At 40.5% G+C, this 21,357-nt stretch overlaps 1 protein-coding gene across 1 annotated transcript in view; it reads left to right on the top strand.

Moving 5' to 3' along the window:
• Nucleotides 1–21,357, top strand: part of MLLT3 (MLLT3 super elongation complex subunit) — a gene marked incomplete at both ends in the record, with an annotated part of 131,601 nt that overhangs the window by 65,501 nt on the left and 44,743 nt on the right. The window contains 3 exons of the mRNA XM_082335408.1: nt 3,827–3,909; nt 7,784–7,927; nt 21,150–21,269. Of these exons, the coding sequence (XP_082191534.1) occupies nt 3,827–3,909; nt 7,784–7,927; nt 21,150–21,269 (347 nt within the window). The remainder of the gene's footprint in view (nt 1–3,826; nt 3,910–7,783; nt 7,928–21,149; nt 21,270–21,357) is intronic.

The following is a 21,357-nucleotide window of genomic DNA, read 5'->3' as shown; positions in this document are numbered from 1 at the left end:
GCTATATAGTTCTGTTGCATAAACTCCTATTTTTATTTCAAAATTGCACCTACAGTTGTTTTAGGGGGCTGGTCTATCTGTGTTTAGCAAATGCATTTGCAAATACCTAAGATTAAAGCTTTCATTTATGGAAGAAGAGAAACAATCCTGCATTCCAACAAAGATACGATAACAGTATAGTATCATGAACTCTTTATCTTGCCTTACACAAGCAACAAAAAACCCAGCTTATTCTGTGGCCAGTGGATCTAAAGAAATGTGCATAGTTTCACTTTTCTCTTTACTTCTCTTCTCCTGGCCCTACAGTTCTCATGAGAAGAGACACTGTGTTATAGCTGGTTTGTAATTCTGCATACTGCTGGCTGCTTCTCCCCGCATCTCAGTGAATATGTTCTCTGGAACTGCCTTCTCAGTGCAGGCACTAATTTTTCAGGGCATCTGTAGGAATCTGTAGGGCCTTAATTGTTGTAGAGACTGTCCTGAGGTTGGACCACCTAGTCAAAAGATACAGGAGAAAGAGAGGAAGCGCATTGTGATCATACAAGCTGTTTCCATAGGGAAAAAACCTGACCAAAATAATTGTCTCCGTGACAGTGTTGTGTAAGAGGCTTCGTTTATCTGGTGCTTGAAATGCACGGGTAGGTGCCACTGCGAAGGAGAGGAGCAGTCATTGGGGAAATGCCTCTGTCCCTCTGGATAGGGAGGAAATTGTTTCTCTGTAGAAGGGTGGTGTTTTCTGCTTATCTACCTGCTCTAGTGTAGCTGCTTTTTTTAATGAGCTTTGAGAAGCATGTTAGGGTTTCCAGGTGCTTCCTTCTGCAAAATCATTCCTTCCTAGTTTCTGTTGTTGGTTTTGCTCTGTTGGATTACACTTGCATTTTGCTTTTGTTTCTCTCTTTTCCTTCTCCACTACATTTTTTCCCACCTCTCTTTTTATTTTTTTTCTCTCTACCTTTTCTGTGGTTTACGTAACTCTTGCCACCTCTCTCTTCTCCACTCAACAGACCTTGCTAGCATGGTTGCCTGTTGGCTCGGCTAAACCACACATGTCATTGCAGCCCTTCTTGCTGCTTGAAACAGTTCAACAAAACAAAAAGAGCTTATGCCAGTGGGTGCTGGTTCAGAGTGCACAAAGGTGCTGTTTCTACCAGTACATATAGTAGTGGCTTCCACAAGAAAAGTGAGGAAAATGTAATAGCTTTCATTTTAGTTGCTGTCTACATGTATGCAATATCATGGAGTTTTGCTCAGTCACTTGCTTTTTGGGGGGGGGGAAGGTTTAATTCGTGAGATTGTAGAATTTTCCTTCTATTAAAAGCCCATCTTTCAGTTTGGGAAGGCACCCAAAGTAGCTTCATTGTGATTAAGTGTTTTGTAACCCATCACCCAAGTTTCAACAAAGCCTGCAAGTGTAACAGACTTTGTTTTCAAAAGTGTAATGTGGAGCTTTTGACAAGGTACTATTCAGCATGGCTAACAGCTGTGTAAATCTGAAAGAAGAGAGATTTGAGGGAGGGAATGAAAAATATTTATGCTGACAGTGTTTTCTGCACCAATTAAGGTCTCAGGAAGAAGTTGATGTGATATTTATTTAAAAAGAAAAGTGATTTGTGACTTGTCATGTAATGGACCTTGAAATCTCTGTTACAGTTAATGTCTTATTACAATTTCTAAAGTTTCTATGTTTCCATCTGGATAAATATTTGCTGTATAGTCTTTCCCTGTTTTTATATAAGTGGATTTCAGTCTTCTGAACCCTGGGTGGCCATTCAAATAATACTGGGAAGGCTTTCTTCTCAAGCTGTCTTCTGAAGGCAGAGGAGGAGCAGGAAGGCTCCTCTACCTTTGAAAAAGTTGTCATACGTATTACTGTAACCTGTTACTGTGCTTGACTAAGACTATTATATTTATATTTTTCAAATGCTGGTAAGCCTTCTTAAGGCAAGACATGTCGATACAAGGTGAAATGGAGGTTCTAACACAAAATGCTCGGTTTCCAACTTAAAAGCTTTGCATGTCTGAAACCACCTCTGAGATTTGACCTATCATTTTAACACTTTTCTTCAAAATCTTTCAAGTCCCACTTTATAAGCTGTAGCTCCTCTTTTTTTCTGCCAAGAAAAACAAACTAAATTCTGTAGCTGCAAGAGGGCAGTGTTGCAGAAGAGTCTGGAAAAGAAATTATTCTTGCTACATTTTTGTCACCCTTTTCCCTTTCCATTGATTGCATGAAGTGAGCTGAGTAATGATAGCCAGCTACAGTAAGTGAGCAAGGACTTGGAATCTTCATCCTTGAAGTACCTGCGTGGGTTTGGTGCTAGCAGAGCAGGAGGAGAATGGCAAGGTAGTAGGAGAAAGTTCTGCTGTGATAATTTACTTGGGGATTAACAAAGCTTGCATGTCTTCAGAAAGCTGATGTACTGATCGTGCTATTGAGAATGTAGCAGTGGTTATATTCCTGGATGTGTCTAATGGGCCTTGTTGTGTTTTTGGGATGACAGAGGACCGTAAGTGCCCATCTGTGGTGCTTTGTTAAAAAGAATAATTTTGGTATTCAGGCCCTGCACAATTGATTGCAAGACACACTTTTTGTAAAGTATAGTTTCAGTTGCACCTGATACAGTGCAGTAAGCAGCCAGCAGGCAATTCTGAAAAGAGCAAATGATGATCCATCTGGGAGTCTGAATTTTCTTTCAGTTGGCAAGATAGAGCTTGAACAAATGTTTCTGAAGAAGTCAACCCTTTGTGTATGATTTGCATCATTCTAACAGTCTACAGTAGAGAAATGGTCGTTGTTCTATGATGTCATTGAGATGGTAGTGCATATGACATGAGTTGTCATACATATCAGTGCAGCATTTGGAAGCATCTTGAGTTGATGCTGCAGGAGATGCGTGGTTTCTCAGGCTCAGCCTACCTTTGCGCTTACGTATTACACAGGCATGAATTCTGTAATGAGGTTGTCATGCAGCCAAACAGGAGAAGGAAGAGGTGGCTTCTGTTCCAAGTTCTCTAACAACCTGCTTTTTGTTACTGGCTGGGGTTGGCAGCCTAGTGCCACTTTCTTCAGAGAGATCATGTTCAGTACTATGGGGATTTCATGTAACTAAAAGCCCTTGCACTAAGCTGAAAACTTGAAGAAAAAGATTGTATATTGAGTAATACTCACTGTCATGTTAAAAAGTCTGAATCCTATAGGGTAAATCTGGATACTGTTTTAACATAATGCAATAGTTAACCTTCCTGAGGTTCTCCACAATATACTGGAATGTTGTGTTGTGTCCCCCTTCCCCCCAGTAATACAGATTTCAATTTTATTAGTATTAGTTCTAATTTAATTAATTTATTTATTTTAAATTACATATATTAGAATTGGGATTTTATTAGTATTAGGTTATGAATACATGAATGGCAGTTCTTCTGTCCTCTACATGTTTAACTTTCTCAAGGTGAAATCCTATATATTTTCCATTCCCAGAACAAGTCTTGGCTGTAGTGCCTATGTAGCTGTTGTCAGTAATCAGTGGGTCCACCTGGTGTTGAAGTCCCTGGTGGTTCTGCTTTAGCTGTCTAAAAGGATTGAAAAAGAAAAAGGAAAAAAAAAAAAAAATTTGCTGTCCCTAAACCGTAGGTTTTATACAGGCAGGAATGATTTGCTTGCAAGATTGATGTTGAGTTGTGCACAGATATGTCTACTATGTGTGTGCAGTTTTGTAGTGGTGCTGCCACAGAACTATTGTCATAGATTATTTGCTCGTATGTTTTGCTTGTGCATTTAAAACAGTACTTTTTTGTGTTAAATACAGGTTTTTTCTCTTTGTTTCAGTGTGCAAGGATCCACCCTACAAAGTTGAAGAGTCTGGGTATGCTGGTTTCATTTTACCAATTGAGGTTTACTTCAAAAACAAGGTATGGAATCACTTACTTTTCATTAAAAAAAAAAAAATCATATGGAAGTCAGGGTTTTTTAAAGATTTGCAGTTCAATTCATAAACTCATTTAAAAATTAGGTTTAAAGCTATCTTTGTCGCTGCTGTTCCTCAATTCAAAGTCACTGTAACTTTTAGAACTGTGTAATTGTATTTAGTAGATAACTCTATGAAATTAGGATTACCTGATAAAATAAAGATGTTGAATGTAATTATTCAGAAGAGTTACTGTCCCTACTCAGAAGTGGACAGACTTTAAGTAATGCTTAAGGAAGTTCAAGAGCCACTTAAACTTTAAGAAAGGAAAGTGATCTTGATTATGTTGATTTCATGATGAACTCATTGTTCTATCTTAGTATTGCTGATTTTTTTTAATTTGTTCAGGTTTTGATCTTTCAGAACAGTCTTTTTTTAAATCCTTCATCCTCAGTCTGGAAAAACATTCTTTTAGACTGCACATGAACATTGATTCTACTCAATTCAGCATTACCAGGGGGCACAGTTTAAAAATAAACCCAGTGCTGTTCTACAAAGCTTGCATTATTGTGGTATCTCAAATTCTGAGTCAAAATAAATTCTGCACTTACTGTGGGTCTCTTAGATAACAAATGCAGAGATTTCCTTTAATGTACATAACAGGGTCTGTATTACTAACAACTTGTTCAGATAAAAGGAATTGGATTTGTGTGGAATTAAAGAGCAAAAAGCTTGCATGGTTTAATGTACAGTACCTTAACTGCAACATTTTAGGTTCCTGTTGTATGTCATGTGCCTCAGTGGAGCTATTATTATACTTCGCATGCACTTCTAAGATACCTGTGTGTTTATTTTATATTACCAAGATGTAGTTTAACATACTTATTTTAATCAAGTCAGTGTTACGTCTTTAATTTGTTGAATGCTTGGTGAAAAACTAAAACTGAAAGAAAACAGAAATGCATAGCCAAAGACTTTTGCTGGAACCCTGGTCACTTAAAATTTGTGTTAGAGTACAGCTTTGTTAGCTGTGTATGCCTTCAAGTAGGTACTCCAGTGTTCTTTTGTTTTTCACAGAAACCTCAGTCAAGGTGTGAGGTGTGGATAATTCTGCTCAGGCACTTTATAAGTTACAGGTTTCGAACAGGTAGTTCTGAAATGTTCCCTGTATCAATCTGTGAAGAGCAGGGCTTAGTCTACCCTGTTTGCTGTTGGAAAAGGAAACAGAACTGCCTCAGTGAGTTGACTGGCTTTTTTGGTATGCTTTTTAGCTCTGTCTCCGTTAGGGAAACAGTTTTGATTCATTCAGGAAATCTAATGAAAAGCAGCCCGTTCTCTTTCACTCCTCTGTTAAGAGCTCATCCCAAAACTGGGCAGACAAAGTCAGAAGACAGCGAGTCAATCATTGAAGCATCTCTACAGAAAGCTTCCTGCCCGACCATGTCTTTTTTTGTTTTCCACTCAGACTTTTGGCTGCCTTTGCTGACTGTGGAGACCTGCAAGTCTCAGGAGTTCTCCAGCAGGAGTTGTGGCTTAGACTGAGATCAAGAGGGCAGCAGTCATTACAACTCACCTCACCCTCAAGCAGCATGTGGAATTAGGAAGTTTGCTAACATCCTTCACCCCTATTTTGGTGTCATGGAATACAAGAAGCAGCAGTTGGACTGTGAGTCAGCTAGCTCTTCACACAACTGCAGCAGCATGCCCTTCCCTGGGGTCGGGACAATACAAAGGAAAAGTGGCACAAAAATTGAGCTGGCATTCCTGAGGCATATTACTGCTTTCTCCTGGCTCAGCTACTCTTCCTCCCCTAAGCCACTTCACAGTATTCCAGTACAGAAAAAGAGGAGATAGACAGAAGGAGGAAGAGGAGACAGACCATCATCACTTATGCAAGGTAGACAACTTTTCAATTTCTGGTTCAGAAAGTACCCTAATCAATAGAGAAGGCAGGGGTACAGGAAGCCACGTGGACCATGGAGGATTAAAGGGTCCCTGTTCCCAGAACTAAGCAGAAATTGGTAGAAAATCTAATAGGTGTTTCACCCTGACGGAAAATATTCCGAGCTTTAAAGAATTAAGGAAATGGCAAACAAACCCCCTTCCCGAATTTAGCAGCAGCAGCAGGCTATAATTGTTAGTGATTGAGACAAAGTCCTTGAAAAAATGCTTTCAGGTCAAAAGACTCCTACTCTGGAAAATGCAGTCCATTTAGGGTAAGGCTGATAAACTGCACTATATTCTGCCTTCACTGTTACACTGTTTTGAAATAATGGCAGTGGTACTGGGAGTCCTTTGTATAGTAAAAGTCTGCTTTGAAATCACTGGTTATGTTCATCTAACTTTCCACAGAATTCTTTGAAGACTCCCATTTATAAATTCTTATAACTTTGCTTTTATGGCAAAGCTCCTGGTACCAACTGTTTGTGTGTAGCAACATCACAGTTTTCTAAGCAGACCAGGGAGTAAACGACTTCCATTTTTTTCTGCATCATGCATTAATCTTTCTAACAATAAGAAATATCTTCAGCCATGGTTGCCTTTGAAAATGGTCCATCAAGAAAATAGTTAGTCTAAGGGAACTGCTCTCTTCTCTCTTCAGAAACAGACTATTGCAGCTTTTTATTTCAGGTCCCCTTCTGTTGTCTCTGCTCCAAGTCTAGAGATGGGACAATGAGGATGTCTCTTGGCTGTGTTTGAAGCCTCTGGTTTAAGTTTTAGAATAACTGAGATTTCTACACTTTCTGTTCTTCACATCTTTAGAATCCTGAATCAAAACTAAACATTTTTAATGTGGATTTCTTAAACATCTGTCACTGAACAGAGCACACATTTTGATTACACGCAGTGTTGGATATGTGCTAAGATTTTGCTGTGTTTCTTCCTCCTCTTCCGTCATGGTTCCCTTTTTACTAAAGCTTTTCCTGAATTTGACCTTTTACTTGTGTTCTGCATTAAGACTGACATTGGTTTGGTGGCTTCTGTTGCACATGAGGACCCTTGGAGGAAGGGCTACTTAATATTGCCTTAAAAGAGCACTTATATACAGCTTCTAGAAGGGACTGTGTAAATGTATAACACAAAACATACTCAGTATATTTTCTCTGGTATTACAAACTGAAGTCTATTCAATGCCACTAGTGTCAGCTGAGGCTTTCTTAGGACAGTAGAGGACAGATAATTTCTTCTAAGGTAAATTTGCCTTTCCTGTTCTTTCTCTCTCCATATTGGTACAGGGAACATTCAGTTTCATTTTTTTTCACTGCAGTGGCAGAGAATTTTAATCACTTGGAAGCTGTGGTGGAACACTTGAGATCTAGCTGGACACACTCGTTCAAGGCAGTGGAGTTTCATTGATACATGAGCAGACCCCATACACAGGAGATCAAATATAGTTGACTGCAGCAGTTTCATTCTTACCCCTTTCTACAACTCGTGAAGAAAACAATAGTGTTTGTCTTTGGTGGAGGAATTTGCATTCAAAACTTACTGCAGGTTCTTCAGTACTATCTAGGGCTGAGAAGTGTGATTGTGTTGGTGACTGAGTTACCTTGTGTCAGCTGAATCATGATACTTGCCTATGCCTATGTCTGTAGCCTGGGCCAAACATGACATAACACTCAATTTAAGCCTTTTCAGGACAGCTTGAAGTTCATGAAGTTCCTGCGTTTTACCATGTGTTATCATGGGCTGATAGGAGCTTCTCTGATTTACAGTAGCTCAGCTGATGCTTGGTAAATTCCATCATGTGTCCAAGAACACAGAGAATGGTTAAAAATGACATTTTCATTTTAATTGACAGTCTTTATGTAGCCCTTGTTTTCAACTTAGTTAGTTTTGGTGCTAGATGTTTCTATCTGGTTATTTTCAACCCTCAGGAAGAACCTAAGAAAGTTCGATTTGACTATGACTTATTCCTGCACCTTGAAGGCCACCCACCTGTAAATCACCTCCGCTGTGAAAAGCTCACATTCAACAACCCGACAGAGGAATTCAGAAGAAAGCTGCTAAAGGCAGGAGGGGTGAGTCCTGCACCCATGTCAAAAGCCATCACAATAAAGATGTTGCTGCTTATTGCTGGTGCATGATTAGTATAATAAAGATTGACCTGACAGTGGAACAAAGTGAGGAGTTTTTGTGATTAACTTCGTATAAGAGCTGAGTGCTTGTTGTCTTTAAGTGGAATGGGTAAGCAAATGAGCATGTGCCTACCTTATACACACAATTATATTCACAACCAAGTGATTCATGTTTACTTCTGCAAAAGCAGAACTTAGACATTGTACATGAAGCATTGCTTGGTTGACTTTCCAGGGATGAAATATAGGAGGGCTACTGTGATGGGAGGAAGTAATAAGAAAATAAAATGTCTCTCATTTAAAGAGAAACGGTTCTATATTAAGCAGAATAAATTCAGTAGTTATAAGGTAGAACAAGTTAGAAACTGCAAGTATAAATAAACCTACTGAAATTTATTTAATAAATGTTACACCGTCTGAACCAGAAAAATTTACTGAGACTTCTTGACATGTTGGTAGAATTAACTGATATGAAAAAGGCCAAAGGAAATTTGCCCATTTGGAGGGAGGAGAGGGGCAAACCTTTAGGTTTATGCTTTGTCCATTAGTGGAAACCGTTCTGCTGTGTTTCACACAACGGCAAAATCATTCATGCTGGCAGGGACCGCCAGAGGCTCAGCCATGGGGTCAGACTGGGCTGCTCAGGGCTTCACCCCTCCTTGCCAGGGTGTGAAACTGCCCCTGGCCGAAGGTGGCCCAACCTCCCTGGGCCCCGGCTCCACTGCTGGGCTGTCTTCATGGGGAAAAGGCTTATCTCCAGCCTGATCCTCTCGTGTGTCAGCTTGTGCTGCTGCCTCTTGTCCTCCTGCCACACACCACTGTGAAGAGCCTGACTGCGTCTCCTCTGTTCCCTCCCATTGGTGCCAGAGATGCTGTTGGGTGCTCCCAAAGCTGTCACTCCTCCCAGCTGAACCAGCCCTGGTCCTGCAGCCTCTTCTTGCAGGGCTTCGGCCGCACTGTCGCAGTGGCCTCCCCTCCCACTGTTTTGTTGGTGGTGTTTCTGTTTTGGGGACCCAAACTGGAGGCAGTACCCAGGTGGAGTCTGATAAGCACCAAGCAGAGGGTACAGTCCTTGCCATTCCCAGGCTCTCAGGGCTGTGACCTGCTCATGAGACTCTGGGCGCTGCTGGCCCTTGTTGCTGCCCAGGCACACGGGTGGCCCTGGCTCAGCTCGCTGCCCTCCAGTGCCCAGGGCCAACCCCCCAGAGCTGTTTCCCAGCCCTAGCTTCATGGCTGCAGGTCTCTGCCTCGCTGGGACGGGGCTTAGCATTTGGTGTATATTCTGATTGTATTTTGTGAGGCTGCTGTTAACCCATTCTTCCAGACTGCCTGGGTCCCTCCTGGTGGCAGCTCTGCTCTTGAGTGTCAGCTACTTCCCCCCCCCCCCCCCCCCCTTGGTTGTCATGTGCAAACCGCATGAATAAGAGTGTATGCTGTCTCCTCCTCCAGGTCACTGATAGAGATGTTAAGCAGGCCTTTGTATTGTGGGTTTACTAATGTAAATGCCAATGCTTATCTTTATGTTTTTGAACAGTCGTAATAAAAATGGGTAGCCCTATCTGGCACAATTAGAGAAAAGTAGGTTCTGGGCTGGAGATAAGAGGGAGGTAGTGTGAGAATATTCAGTCTGCTGAAGAGGATCTTTGAAAACAAAGCAAAAATAAGTAGCAGGTATAGTCTGAAAGACCTTGTTATCCTCCTGGAGAAGAGAACTGTTACAACTATAGCTGTTTTGAAATAGAAGCATGAGCTGTGTTTTGTGTTTGCATTTATTAGGTGCAAGAGGGTATCCATGTCTGGACAGTGTGTTGGCTCTTTAGTGTGTTTGCAAATAAATCATCAAGATTGTATTCTGGAAAACTTCATGAGCCACTGCTTTAATGTTAATCCTATCAGGTCAGTTGTCAATGGACAAGTTTTACCCACAACTGTAATAAATCTAAATGACGCCAGCAGGGACTTTGTGGGGGGGTGAGGGAGGCTAAAAAGGTAAAATTAGGAAGCGTCATACTTTTATTGCTCATTTTCTGTGTGTTCTAATTTTAGGTTTCTTGAATTAACAAAAGCAAAAATGTTGCCTAATTGTAAACAATGAAATGTGGGTTGTTTTGATCAAATTCTTACTCTTGAGTATATCAGCATGGTCATTCTTAAAATGCTTTGCATCATTGCATTTTGTCTTCTGGAGGCTACAAACTGCTTGCTTTTTTTTTCTCTTTTTTTTCTTCTCCATTTTCCCAATTTCCTTCCAAGAAATGGGTCCTTTGTGTTTCGTGCTTCCCTCTGTAGGCTTTCTTACCTAGGAGTCTGATAAACTTGGCAGAGATGATGTAATAGCATTCTGTCTGTCTTGTTAGTAAAAGTCTCTGTGAAGGGCTTACATCTCCCAGCACTGAAAGGCCCATTAGACTTTTATGAAGTGCTGTACACAGGCTTTTCTTTGACTGTTGTAGAAGTCCTGGAAAGCTGGCTCTCACTTCCAAGTGTAAGTAGAGTAGACAACTGAATGAATTCACGAAACGTTTAACTCACTTGTAACTTCCATGCTTTAGGCTGAGAAAAGCATTTAGAAGATAATAAAGTACGAGATGGGTTTTGCACTTACTTATAAGTCAAAACAATTAATACTTCTAGCTTATGGCTGTTTTCAAGAAAAAAAGTAACAAAGCCACAGAACTTCCTCAACAGGCAACAAGGCAGGCAAAATTAAGTTCATGTCCTTCAAAATGAATGAGATATCATGTTAATGTAAAACGCTGAGTGGTAGCTTTAAGAAAAGCACTCTAAGATGGTGGACCTTTGCTTACATGCTTTTAAATAATGGTGTAAATCGCTTGATTTCTGTGCACCTTGAAACCGTTTCTCCAAGCAAAAGTCATGGGATGTGTCATTCCACTGACGTAAACTACTAAACATGATTCTTTTTCTCATTTGCATAAACATATGTATGTTACAAGTAGTATGTCCTTCTGAAGGGAAAAGTGCAGGCTCACCTAGCACCTGCATGCTGCCATATTCAGTATAGACTTGTCTATGTGTTTGTCTCGTGCTGCAGATTCCTTGAATTATCACTTGGATGCTCACAATTCCCCTTTTCCCTCACACATACATCTTGTGGCATCCCAAATGCGAACTAGTTGGGGATACTTGCTTCAGCCAATGTTCTTTTGTCTTTCAGGCTAAAGAACCTTTGTTTGTTTGTTTGTTTTAATAGGAAGAGCTAGCAGTCTGCCAGTACGTTCTTGTGGTTACCCTTCCCCCTATACATCCCATCCTTCAGGTGCCCAAAGGTCTGACTGGTTATTCTGCAGTTCACTGGGAGAGAATAAGAGTAATGTTTGGAGATCCCGAGTAATTAAACAAGTGAGAACACAACTGTAGCACAGCTTTGCAGTGCCACTGTGGCCACTGTAGTTAAGGCAAACAGGACATTTAGGGTGGTGCCAGTCATGTAGATTAACTCTGTGGAATATTTCTATCTTAGCATTTTATTTGATATCACCAGAATTGAAGCATAAATATGCAGTCAGTCATCATTAGTAGGAGGTCACCAACTTGCTGATTTCTCTTCTATCTGAGAATTACTTTTTCAACCCTTAGAAGAAGGATTTGATTTGGCTGCACGGATTGTATTTCTGTAGTCAGGAAGGTAAATAGGAACCTTTAGTTCAATCTTAAAAAGGGCATATCTAATTTGTGAAGTTCTTTGTCAAATTTTTCCACTTTCAGAAACATATTTTCTACTGAACTTCCCCCACCTCTGAAAAGTTTTAGTTGTGCTCAAGTCCATCTCTACTATTTACCTACTTTCAGTTGACCTTGTTCTCATAAATGTAAAAAGAAATGTTTACAGAGGAAATAAAATATTTTAAAAAGAGTACTCTGGGCAAATTCAATCAAACCATTCAGTGTAATAGTTTATGTTCCATCTCTTTGCATATATATTCTAAATGACATTTCTTTTATAAAAGTTTGCTGTGGAAATGATGCCACTGATAACTTTTTGCACCATTTAGTCAGTGCAGTGCCTAATGATGTGAAGCTAACATGGATAGAGATGTGATTTATGTGAATTAGCAGCATATACCATAATCCAGCCTGTTGCTTGAAATCCCCAAAGACGCCCTGTATACAACTGACTTTTAGTTAATCCATTTCATACCAAGCAAATCATCAAGCTACTGGTAGTGACAGAACTGTATACATGTAGTCTCCTACAGAGCTCATTCTCTAGACAGCATGAAATTACGCATCAGTAGGTACAGTAGGACTGAAGTTTTCATCAAGTAAACACCAGTAAGCATTGATCCTTACCTGGTCATTCCTTCCTAGACTGGTCAGTTACCTTTTCTGATTAGTTTCAGCCTCTAAACATGAAAGAACCTGAGGGAGAAGAGGCGTCACTGTGATTCCTTTGTGGATATGGGAAAAGGGATGACACTGACTGGGAAATTACAGTCATTAAAAAATAATCTTCAAATTTGAAGTAGATTTTGAATATTGAATCCCACTAAAGCCATTTATAAACAGGGTCTGACTCCATTGACGTGTTTTGTGTTGTCAGTACTGCTGGTTCTATTGCTTTTTTTGGCTTGCATGTTTTTCAATTTCAAGAAAAAATTGAAAATTACAGCTAATCTGCTTATTGAGCCAGTAGAAATAAATTAATTTTGAAGATGCTGAATGACAGCTACCTAACAGTTAAATTGAATTTTGCCTCTGGAAACATGGACTTGCTCAGGCATAACTTGTTTCAATATGATTTTATGAATAACTTAATTTTGATTCTTGCAGGAAAAAGTAGTGAAAATTATTTTCAGTCCACATTAAGACAGCAATTCAATACAGCCCTGTCTCCCATAGCTGCAAATATATAAATAAAAATGTTTGTACTGTGCAATACTCACACCTTTTTGGAAGGAGACTCAAAATTATTTGTTTAATCCAGGAGTACACAGACAACATTTAACAGGTGAATTTCTTTCATAAAAGGAAAAGCCTTATAGATACCCCTTAGAGAGCAGTTACCGTTATAGGCAAAAATAGTAAAATTTGTAACATTATTACACATGTACATGGCTATTAATGATACAGTTTGAGGTTTCAGATTTGGAGTATTCAAGGAATAGGTCACTTCTAGAGTAGTAATGACTTTTTTAGCAACAGAGGTGCCCCTTTTGTCTGCTTTCTGCAAAATTAATTTGGAAATGCAAGCAGCTCCGCTTCTGTAGCAAGGCAACTCTTTCTTTGAAGACGACTGATCTATTAATGAGTCGAAAGAAAGAATCATTCTGAGAGGGGTGCAATTTTTAGAAAACAATATCAAGGTAAAAATTCAGATTTTGCCAAAAATCACTGCGTGCCAGTGTTTGAATTTTTTGCAAATCTTTGTGGTTTTACTGTTTAACAGTTGAGAAATGTCTTTTCAGTCACTTGAGATGCCTGCATAATGCCTGTTCCAAAACCTACGTTCCTAATCTATGTAACGAAGATGAAATCACAAGGATTTCCCTCTTTTCTCTATCCTCCCTCTTTCCTTGCAATTCCTCTGTGTCAGTTGGAATAGTTGGCTTCTACCCAGAGCCAACCTTAGGCATAATGCTGCTCTAGGGAAGGGATTATCTTTGATCTTCTGCTTTTCATAATTACGTAATGGGATTTTCTTAAACTATGTATTACTTTACTTTCAAGCAAATAACTTAAAAGAATTCTAAAAGGTTTTCTATTCCCTTGTGAGTTTTTTGGTTTAAATAGGAACAATAGTTGTTCAGGACAACTAGATTTTTATTGTTACTCTTAGTGCTTTCAGTGGTGAATGAACTTGTTCTTCACTGTAAAACGATGTGGGGTGCAGCAGCCCAGGACCACACAAAGAAGTCTGTTTGTCTGCTACTGATGCACGATGAGTATAATTCATCTGTAGGGCTGCGGAAATGTTGCAGTAATGGTTCATTTTTCCTGGAATTCGAACATATCTCATAGCTCTTACTGAAAGTACTATTTGAATTTTTCTGCAGCACATTGTGGGAAGGCTCACCAACCTGTTCTGAGGTGGCTGTATGAGGTATGCTTAGTTTACCAGCTCAGCAAATGAAACTACAATAGGTAGCTTGGTCTGTATCTGTTTGAGGCAAGATTATTCCAGCTTGTTGATGGCCTCCTTTCATTCAGGAAAATGAATAAGTAGGAGACAGACAACAGCTTTTTGGTAGTGGTTCATTCCCCTGAAAAAGCTCTAATGTGCCTTAATAAGGAGATTGTGTTGATCTGGAGCAACTGTGACAGCTCATGCAGTTTCTAACTGTGTAAGTATCTATGTGGGGTGGTAGATCTATGACTCCTATGCATTAGGGGTGGCATGATGTGCATTTGTAGAAATTGGCAATAAGAGAAGACCAGCTTCCATGGAAGATTTTGAGGCTGTTCCTCATGCTTTCTGTACTGGGATCCTGAAAAGCAAAATTTTGTGTTTTGAAAGTGGGTGGTTCTTGTTGGGTACCCGGGTACTCCAAGCTGCCAAACGTGTTGGTAGGTAAGCGTTGTCTTCAACAGGTCAATTTTTTTGTAAGGAGACTTCTGAATCAGTAGGTTTATGTACAGGTATTACAATTTCATAATTTTTCCCAAATTGCTGGAAAAGGGATAGTGGAAAAGGGTTCCCAGTTATAGTAAGATAATTGGTGGTGCATAGTTGTTGTTCCCTGATCCCTTCCTTTGTTCAGCAATGCATGGAACTACATAAATTAAATACATGGCGGTTTTTCATTCCATACCACTCAGTTGTCTTGAGTAGCGAATTGGAATGCCCTTAGAAGGTGCCTGCAGCTCAGGTATTATGGAGACTGGTCACTTCATGTTGATCAAGCGGGTAGGATCATTCCTACCCAATAATGTGAATACCAATGAATTTCTTGTACCCACTGTCTTTTTGAGAAAACTAAGTTTTCCTTTGTCCTTGCCCAGGAAGCTGTCTTTTACTTAAAGCAACTGGTAGACAAAGTTTTTAAACACAAACTCAACAGCTGCAGGCTAGCGAAGTGGGTGTTTGGTGAACTAGTGGCAACATACCACTGCCAGCAGATAAATTTGAATGCTTGCATGTGTAATGCTTCCAGTGGCTGGAAGTGGCTTCCAGGAGGAGTTTTCTCCATCTTCTTCCCAGAGTCCAGAGTGAGACTGATGGGATTCTTGCTCCCTGGATCTTCCTGCTTGAAGATGTGTGGCGTTTGCCTTTCTCTAGGAACCTTCCCTGATCACCACAACCTGTTGAAGATGATAGAGAGCTGCTTTGCAATGGTACTGACCAGCTCCTTCAGTACCACTGTTTGCATCCAGTCTGGTTGCATGAACCTGTGTCCCGGTGGATGAAGTGCACCCTAACTCAGTCCTTCTCTCATGGGCACTGATCTTACTAGTGAAAGGAGAGGCTAAAAGAACATTGAGTACATAAGCCAAGTTCTTTGTCGTAAGGTCTCTTGCCCCATTGAGCAGTGGACCCACACTTTCTTTAGCCTTCCTTTTATGGTCTTATCTGTTTTAGAAGCATGTCTTGTCATTCACATCATATAATATTAGCTGCTTCTTACGGGTGCAAAGAATTTCCATTCATGAGGATTATGAAGTTCCCTCCAAGAAGTAGAAGTTAAAATACCTATTTTTTTAATTGAATTTTAAACAAAACAAAAAAAAACCCATGTGGATACATAGAATCATAGAATGTCTCAAGTTGGTAAGGACCCATAAGGATCATCAAGTCCAACTCCCTGCTCCTTGCAGGACTAACTAAAACTAAACCATATGACTAAGAGCGTCATCCAGATGCTCCTTGGACTCTGACGGGCTTGGTGCTGTGACCACTTCCCTGGGGAGCCTGTTCCAGTGACCAACCACCCTCTCAGTGAAGAACCTTTTCCCAATGTCCAATCTGAACTTCCCCTGGCACAGCTTCATTCCATTTCCTCGTGTCTTATTGCTGGTCACCAGAGAGAGGAGATCAGCACCTCCCCTCTGCTGCCCGCCCTGAGAAAGTTGTAGGCTGTGATGAGGTCACCCCTCAGCCTTCTCTTCTCCAAGCTGAACAGACCAAGTGACCTCAGCTGCTCCTCATAAGTCTCGCCCTCGAGGCCTTTCACTGTCTTGGTCGCCCTCCTCTGGACACACTCTTAATAGTTTGACATCCTTCTTATACTGCACGCAGTACTTGAGGCAGGGCTGCACCAGTGCAGTGTGGAGTGGGACAATCGCCTCCCTTGACATGTTCCTTAATACAACCTATTCTGTAATTCCCATATCATTTGTACCCTGGTATTAAACTGTGAAACTAACTGTTTTATCTTGGCCATGTTTCTAATGCTTATCCAGAACCAGGTACTCCAATCCATCCAACTGTTTTTTAAAACCATTTAACATTTGTGAACAAGCACGTCTAACTCCCTACTTTTACATGGCCTATTACTGTCACCATTGACCACATCAAAGACAGACTGTGAGATTAGCTAGACCTCTGTGCTGCTTAAATGTAGTCAAGCTAAATCTTTGAGGGAACAGCAAAACTATAAGTGGAACTTCATGCTTTACATACTGGTAAATTCAGAGTGTGATTACATGGATGTTTAAACTGACATGTTTAAAGCCCAGCTCTTGTCTCACCTTGCTTCGTTAACACCAGCAGTGGCGTCTTATTCCACCAGCTTGTCTAATCCTACTGAGCTGTTGGCTTGTGGAAGGGGCTGAGGAGAGGAATTAATAATGTTCCTGTTTTTGTCACTGAAGTGATTCATTGTGGGAGTAAATAAGTACCAGCTGCAGGTGCTCTTTGATACCTGGCTTAAGCATGGGCTGCAGCAGTGTCCTCAACCTATTAGGATGTACTCTTCTTTGCAGCTACAAGCTAGCAGGAAACTTAGAGTGCAGCCAGGAGGAAACGAGTAGAAAATTACATATAGCATGGCTGTACTGGAGAACTCTTGCTGTGCTTTTGATGAGCTTGCATTCTTGCTGCAGAATTAGTGGCTTGATGTGGTATGTCCATTCCCACCTTTTGCTTATTTCGTGTATTCTGACGTAATATAGCCATATACATATACATGCACACACATGCATAAGCAGTATATGCTGCCAGTGTGACAGTGGCAATGTAAAACTGGGGACTTGCGCTGAAAGCTGGTTGAAGTCCATCTGCCAGGCTGTGTGTTTCTGTGTTTAACTAATGGGAGGACAAAGGGCAGTTACCCACTGCAGAAGTTGCTATAACTCTGTCAGCTGAGCTCTTTCAGTAGTAGTACTTAAACTGGATATATAGCTGTCTCTTTCCTAAATTTAGCCAAAAGGGAAATGCATCTCAATTCCAAAAGTGTTTGGTAATATAGGGGCTTTTTATATAGATAATCTTGGCAAACAAAACAAACATTTTTGAAGAGTTCCTAGAGAGTTACTTAATGCTAATATTAACATTATTCTTTGAGAGGGAGGAGAAGGCAAGTGATTTTTTTTTTTTTTTTTTTTTTTTTTTTTTTTCCCCCTGATGTAGGGGACTTTAATGAGGACCATATCCTTTTTCTGACAGAGATCAGTTTGGAAGACAGAGGTGTGTTTTTTTTATCATAGGAGCCAAAAAGTTAATTTTAGAAGAGATTTTTCTTGGTCTTTTGTCATCTTTGCAGACGATAAGGTCTGTAGTCTGAACTGAAGTTCTGTCTTACCGCATGCGTTATTAATCACATTAAAATTTTGAATCTACAATTGCCATTTTTCATAAGGTTTATAAGGAAATAAGAGGCTGCAGGATTCAATACACTGAAATTTTGGGGGCTCACAATTTGGAATGTCCAGATTTTGTCTTCGACAAATTGTATGGGATTTATTTTCTCTCTGTGTGGAACTAGATTTGCCAAATTGTCCAGACCTCATCTGGTACTAAATGCTGTTCATCCTGGACCTGTAGATCTTTCTATAGACAGTCATCCTGTTTCTAAACACACAGTCTGCAATACTGAGACTGTTAATGGTCCAAATACTTGCCCAGAAACTGAGATATCTCAGAAGTCCATACACTTTTTAAAGATGTCAGCTTTCTAGGAATGTTTGTGTATAATGATGAATATATAAATATTTCTAAACTGGAATGTTTCTGAATTTTAAAAAGAAAATTTATGCAGTGGTTGAACCTCAGTTTATTTTGGTGAGTCAGACTTCTGTGCTTCAGGGAGGAAATGGCAGCTTCCAACCCTAGGAGAAAGAATCCTTGGCAGAATCTTTTATTTCTTTGCTTTTCATTTCAAGGTAGGGCAAACCCTGATTCTCCTGACTATATTTCTCTTCAACATAGATATGCATCTTTCTGTGATATGAGTGTATGAACAAAACTGCTTTGTGTTAATAAAATACCTGCTTAAACTCTGTAATTAATGGATAACCTTATGTCTATTTTTTCTGAAAGATGATTTGATTTTAATGCACTTGGTATTGTCTATGAAGTTTGTGGGTTTAAACCACTGCATTAAGTTTAATTTAAAGGATAACAATCTTATTTAACCATCCATTTGACTTAGTCTGTGAGAGGAAATAATGATAGGCATGCATTTTCTCTATCTGTTGCATAGGTTTATGGTATGCACATGTGGCTACAGATTTTCCTTGTCCTTGTTGCTGATCGTTCTTTGTTAGCTTGTGCCTTCTCTTGCATTCAGCTGGGCTGAATTCAACCAAAACCCTTGGCAAGTTGAGGATAAAAAGTATTTGTCAGGCTAAATGAAATCACTTACTGTGATTCACAATAGTTAATTGCTATTGCCATTACCATGATTACAAGAAGGACGCCGTTGCTTTTGCCTAGCTGACTTTTGAGAGTTCTGGCTCCTGACAGGCTCTGGTTTAGGTGTCTGAGAAATAGAAATGAGGAATTGGGGACAAAATATGTTACATGCCCTGTGTGGAATCTTACTTCACAAAATATTTGAATACATAAATAACTTCTAAAGATTTTTTTTTTTTTAATACATGAACCTATGGTCAAGGAAGGAGAACAACTTGGTTGCCTTCTTCCTCCACCTTTGGATTCTAGCAGCAGTGTTGAAAGGTAATGCTCAACTTACAGGCTGATAAAAGTCATTTTTATTACCTAGGCATGTCCGTTATTATTCTCCAGGCTACCACATGATCTTTTGAACAAAAATGTGTGCAACAAGATTTATTCGGAGTGGTGTTTAAATAAAAATAAAAAAAATTAAATCCTGTCTTGAAGAAGCTATAGGCAGTAAATATCATCTTGACTTGGAGAGGTAAAATGTGGAGTACACATATCTACATCCTAGATTTCCCAGTTTTGAACTTCTCATTCCTCCTTTAACATAATGTGCATGAGGTATGTGATGGGTCAGTCTCTCTCCGTCCCCAGTGTCAGAGGATGTTTTGGTTTGGTGAAGAGGCAGGGGTGACCACACAGGGAGGGCATCCACAAAACCAAGTGTGACTATGTGCATGGGAACCTGTGGGAAGAGAGAGACGTTTCCTTGCGGGTGTAGAGTTCTGCAACTTCTTTCCAGCTTTGCAGGGCTTGTCAGACAGCAGGTAAGCTGTCTCTGGCATTTAGGGTTTTGAAACAATAGATAAATTGAGTAGCTGTGCTAGGAAGCAATAAAATCCCGGCACAGCAGCACTGGAGCAGAATACAGGAACTAGCTGAATTTCTCTCAGATGGAAGGCAGGAATCTTTACATGTCTGGTAATTGCTCTGTGATGGCTGATTTATCTGTGGTCTCTGGAAGTAGTACTCTGTTTGTACTTAGAAGTCTTTAAAATCAAGAAAGGGAGCTAGACCCTTGTTATAGCAAAAATGCTGCTTGCTCACTAGCCATCCAGTTTGCTGTACTCTGGATAAAGACAAGGCTTAAAGTTAGAAGTTGAAGTTAGAACTGTACTGCTTTCCCATTAAAACCTCAGGCTGTTTTTACAGCGTATCTTTGTCGTGGGTTAACCTTGGCTATGGGCTGAACTCCCACCCAGCCGCTTGGGCACTCCCTCTGCCTCCTCAACACAGCAGGGGAAGAAAGTAGGATGAGAAGGAGCACGGATCAAGATAATGACACGGAGATTGCTTACCAGTTAATATCATGGGCAAAACAGACTTGACTTGGGGAAAATTAATGTAATTTGTTGCAAATTAAAATAGATTTGAGTAATAAGAAACAAAAAACCAAAAAAGAATACACCACCACCCCCGACATCACGTTCCCGTGCCCAACTTCACTCCTTCGTTCAGGACTCGTCTATCTCTTCCACCTCCCTGAGCAGTGCAGGGGGATCGCGAATGGGGTTTGCAATCAATCCATAACAGCTCCTTTCTGCCGCTTCTCCTTCCTCACGCTTTCCCCCTGCTCCAGCACAGGGCCTCTCTGTGGGCTGCAGTCCTTCAAGAACTGCTCCAGTATGGGCTTTCCGTGGTCTGCAGGGAAATACCTTTTCCAGCGCCTGGAGCACCTCTTCCCCTCCTTCTTTGACCTTGGTGTTCATGCTGCAGTTTCTCATACTTTTTTTTGTCCTCAACTTTTCTGCCATTGCCGTGTTTTCTGCTTTCTTAAACCTGTTTTCTGTAGGGCACCACCATCTTGCTTGAGGGGCTCGGACATGTACTGCAGTGGGTCCATTGGAGCTAGCTGGATCCAGCCGTGTGTGGCACGGGGAAATCCCTGGCCTCTCCTCACAGAGGTCACCCCTGCCAGCTATACCCATTACAGTCCTGCTTCACATCACTCTACCTGAAAGCAAAGCCTGCTGCTCATACAGATTTATGGGATGTCAGTAGCGTGCAAAACCTTTTACTGCAGGTGGGATGAACTTTGAAGTGTACTGGACATTGCTCAGGACAAGAGAAGGGGTACGAAGGACTCGGGTGCCACGGCATGCAAACAGCCATAATAGAACAAGTTATACCATTTTCTGAGGGGCTTGCGTTGTATTTGCATGGAAATTGAAAGATGTGGTTTGCTCATTAAATAGAGGATGGCAGTGTGGTTTCATTAATACATCCCCTTTTGAGAAGAAACATGGATACTATTTGTTGGAGAACTTCTTTTCTGCTACCAATATGATTTGCTAGTTCCTTAGGCAGGTGAGACTCTGTCTCTGTTGATAATGTTTGACTGACATGCTTTCCCTCTTGCAACAGATCATGGTAATGTCAGATGGCACATCGTTCTCTTCAGGACAGAGCCTTCATCTCCCAAACCTTCCCACTAACTCCCTGTCTTTTTCTGAAGCGAAGAAGAAATCATCTCATGGGCCAAAGGTGAGACTTATTTTGCTAGAAGATACTTGAGCTAGTGGTGCTTTCCCTGGGAATTAACTTGAGGAAAAAAGTAGTTCTAGGTAGTTTT

Source organism: Platalea leucorodia, assembly GCF_965183815.1.
Source record: "Platalea leucorodia genome assembly, chromosome: Z".
NCBI lineage: Eukaryota > Metazoa > Chordata > Aves > Pelecaniformes > Threskiornithidae > Platalea > Platalea leucorodia.
The sequence above is the reverse complement of the archived record's forward strand: the minus strand, read 5'-3'. Positions and strand labels throughout refer to the sequence as shown.